The 3,522-nt window shown below is 57.8% G+C and overlaps 1 protein-coding gene across 1 annotated transcript in view; it reads right to left on the bottom strand.

Moving 5' to 3' along the window:
- The window catches only part of CCDC92B (coiled-coil domain containing 92B), an 18,170-nt gene continuing 14,648 nt past the window's right edge, over nt 1-3,522 (bottom strand). The window contains exon 5 of the mRNA XM_077749823.1: nt 1-22. Within this exon, the coding sequence (XP_077605949.1) occupies nt 1-22 (22 nt within the window). The remainder of the gene's footprint in view (nt 23-3,522) is intronic.

Here is a 3,522-nt window from a genome sequence, read left to right as displayed (position 1 = left end):
CTAGATGCTGGGCTTCTTGCAGCTGGATCAGATGGGCGTGGGTGTCAGGAAAAGGGAACCAGCATGGCCAAAAATGCCCGAATGGCAGGATTCTTCCCTGCTGAGACATTGGGCAATTCCAGCCCCGGAACCCTTCCAGTCTCTCTCTCCCAACGCTAGTCAGGAGCTTCAGATCTAAGGTCTGATTTGTTCATTCAGTTTGGGGGGCCATGGGGAGAGGGACAGGCTAGCCTGAGCATTGGGACACCTCAGATGAGTGCCTTATGCCTTGCGAGGAACATCCAGGGAGAAGACCGCAGAGTCTCAGCTCCCAGTCTTTACCCAGCCCGCAGGCAGACTCCCAAACCGCCATGTCCTCCACATCCTCCCCCACACCTGCAGGAGCACACTTGCCCATGGAGAAGAGGTCTGACGCGTGTGTTTTTCAGATATTTTATTAAGAATAAGGCATATGACAGTCACCCCTAAAGCACAGGGCTCTATTTCTGTAGGTGAGTGAATACACTCTGAAAAGCATTGGATTAAAAAGCGCAGCCAACAGAGAATTTGGAGCAGGACCCCTCTGCCCCACCAACGGGGCCCCTGCCAGGTGGTTTGGAAGCCCCAAATGTCCCCTATTCAAGGGTGGCACCTCAGGGAGAGGATGCGTAGAGATCCCCAGCTCTCCACACTAGGGAGATGCTGTTCCATACCCTCCTGGCCTCCTCCTTCTCCACGAGGAGACCTCTATTCTGCTGCTGGTTTGGGGAAGGGCTACCCCATTTCAGCCCTGGAGTGGTCCCCCAAACTACAGGCCACTGTAGGTCAGATGGGGGGGGCAGGGGTATAGAGCCTCATGCTGCATTGCCCCCTGGTCCCTGGCTGGCTTCCAGAACAGAGAGGGGTCCCCACTTGCAGCTCTCCTTCCTGGGTCTATTCACACTCGGGGTGTGGCTGGAACTCCACCTTGGGGCCCCTGAGTTCTTGTCAACAAGCCCCTCCCCCCAATGGGGATTCATGCTGCAGAGAAGAGGGGAAGAGCAGGGAGGAGACACAATCCTTTCCCTTCTAGTCACCCACACATTCCAGGGGCTTATGGAAGGAGGTCTTTCCTTTGGCAGGGTGGGTCCCCCCAGGCCAGGAGAGGGAGAGAGCTGGAGGTTAAAGAATTTGGGGCTCCTAGGCCAAGGACAGGCTACTGACTCCCAGTCCCATTCTGCTGCACTGACAGTTCTGTTCCAAACTCAGGGGCAGGTGGATAGAGGGAAGGCTTTAGTCTATTATTTCTAGGAGAAGAATGGGGAAGAGGAATTTGTTAAAATTGGAACTCTCCATCTGCCTCAGCCCTCAGCCCCTCCCCCAGCTTGCTAAATGGAGGAAGAGGGTTGGCTTATTTCCTTTCCCAGGCCCTCAACTCCTCAGGTAAGAGTCAGCAAGTCAGCCACCCCAGCACTCAGTACCTTTCATCTGGGTACTGGGGGATCTCCAAGCACCCCACAAATAATTAAGTGTCATTACCTCTGGTTGCTAGAAGAGGGATAGGAGTTTGGAGGTGCTGATGGGGTCACTTAGGGAGAGGCAGCCAGGTCTGGAGGCTCCCTGGGGGAGGGGTGTGGTGGAGGCCCCCTGGCTAGACACCCTGGGTACCCAGGAGGGAAGGCGGAGAAGGGCTATTGCTATAGAGCTGGGGGAGGCCAGGCAGGCATAGCTATGGCTTTTAGTAGGCGGGGGGAGGGGTGGATAAAGTACTTCACCATCTCTGTAGAAGAATCAACAGAACAAAGTCACCCTGTTTACCCCAAAAGTGTGATTGTGGAAGCTCAGGGTCTAGGTGGGTTGCTCTAGAAAGACACCATTTCCCTCCTTCCCACAGTCCTTTGGGCCCCTTCAGGAGCGTGCAGCCAAGAGAGGAGAGAGGCTTGCTCACACAGACACCTCTGAAAGGGAGCCTAGAGGACCAGGGGTACAGTGAGTCACACACACTTGAGGGGAGACATGGAGGGCAGAGGCACAACCACGGGGCAGGAGAGGCTAAGAGGCCAGGGCGGGGCAAGGACCCCAGGCCACCACAGTGGCCCAACCTAGACTGAGCGAGAGAGCATTGTCTGTCCTGTCTGTCCCAAGGGTGTGCACACCTTGGGCATCCGCGTCCCAGGGGCTGGACTCCTGGAAGAGGCCTGGTAATTGCTCAGTGGCCTCAGCAGTCCTGAGTGCAATCAGCTGGGAATGGACAGCGCATTTGTGGGAGCCGAGCGTGCGCTCACTGGTTTGGCTTCTTGCGGATTTCCCACTCCCTCTAACATACAGAGTGAAAGAGAACAGGATTGGGGGTTTCCCTGTTCATCACAGGGGCCGTGATGGAAGAAGGGCTCACCACCCCTGGAGACTGGCTCTGTTCGACTTCCGGGTCCTGGGTGACACACAGAACGCTCGGCCTCGGCCAGGACAGGATCTCCCACGATGTGCCACTTGTGAGTGAGGGAAGGGCCTCTCCCTGCCCCACAACCTCCCTCAGCAGCCCCTGGAAGACCTCACAGGCACTTAGGACCATCAGAGGAGGCATGGCATGGGGGAGGGGGCTCTGAGGGCTTGTCTTTCTAGGGCTTGGGCTCGGGGTGGGGGCCACGATGGACCAAGAACTGCACTTCTGCCTTTGGTCAGGAGAGGAGAGCTGGAGGGAAAGTAGTTAGGATGTGGGGTGTCTCATTTGCCATCTCACCACTCCCCATGCTAGACAGCAGGGTTACATTGAGCACCCAGTCACTGCCAGTTCTAGTACGATTGGGGGCATCCCTAGAGGGGACCAGCTGTGCTCCTACCTTCCTCCCCAGCAAACTCAAACCTCTCTCGACAACCGCCACTTCCAAGAACCTGGCCGTTCTTCCCGGCTCTGGGTGCAGCTGGGCAAAATTAGCACCAATAAACAGGACTAGGGAAGCTCCCAAGGCAGCCTTCAGGCTCCCAGCTACATCCGGAAAGGGCTCGCCGGCCCTTCGTGCCCTTCCGCACGCCTGACGGGACAGCGGAATACGGAGTGTCCCCCTCGCTTCCCTAGCGCAGCTCCGCGTCGAAACTATTCGATGAGCATCCTGGGGAAGGACTGAGCTGGCGACAGCTCTAGACCAGGTTCTGCCACCAAACCCGTTCTGTACTCCCCTCCAAGGGTCTATGGGTGCAACCTTCCAGAAGTTCAAACTTCCATCGCGTGACACTTACCCTACCAGGGGCTCTGGCAGGAAATGCCTTTAAAGTGTTGGGTGCTCACCGGTAAGGACCTATCAGCGGGGTAGGGGNGACTGCGTTCCCTTTGTAGGCCAGCCCGGCCTTCCCCCTCCCGTCCAACGATTGTCAGCTTTCCCGGGGCAGGGCGTGACCCGCGCCCCCTCCCCTCCCTGTAGCGGGGCGGGGAACACAGAAGCATCCGAGTCCTCTCCACAAAAAAGGTGCGCTCTCTCAGCCCCGCGGAGGAGCTCCCTCGGGGGAAGACGGTACAAAAGGCGGGGGCGCTCGAGCGGGGTAGGGGAGCTGGGGCCGCCGCGGCCT

Source organism: Crocuta crocuta, unplaced genomic scaffold (genome assembly GCF_008692635.1).
Source record: "Crocuta crocuta isolate KB4526 unplaced genomic scaffold, BGI_CrCroc_1.0 scaffold149, whole genome shotgun sequence".
Lineage (NCBI taxonomy): Eukaryota > Metazoa > Chordata > Mammalia > Carnivora > Hyaenidae > Crocuta > Crocuta crocuta.
This window is presented reverse-complemented; position numbering and strand designations above follow the sequence as displayed.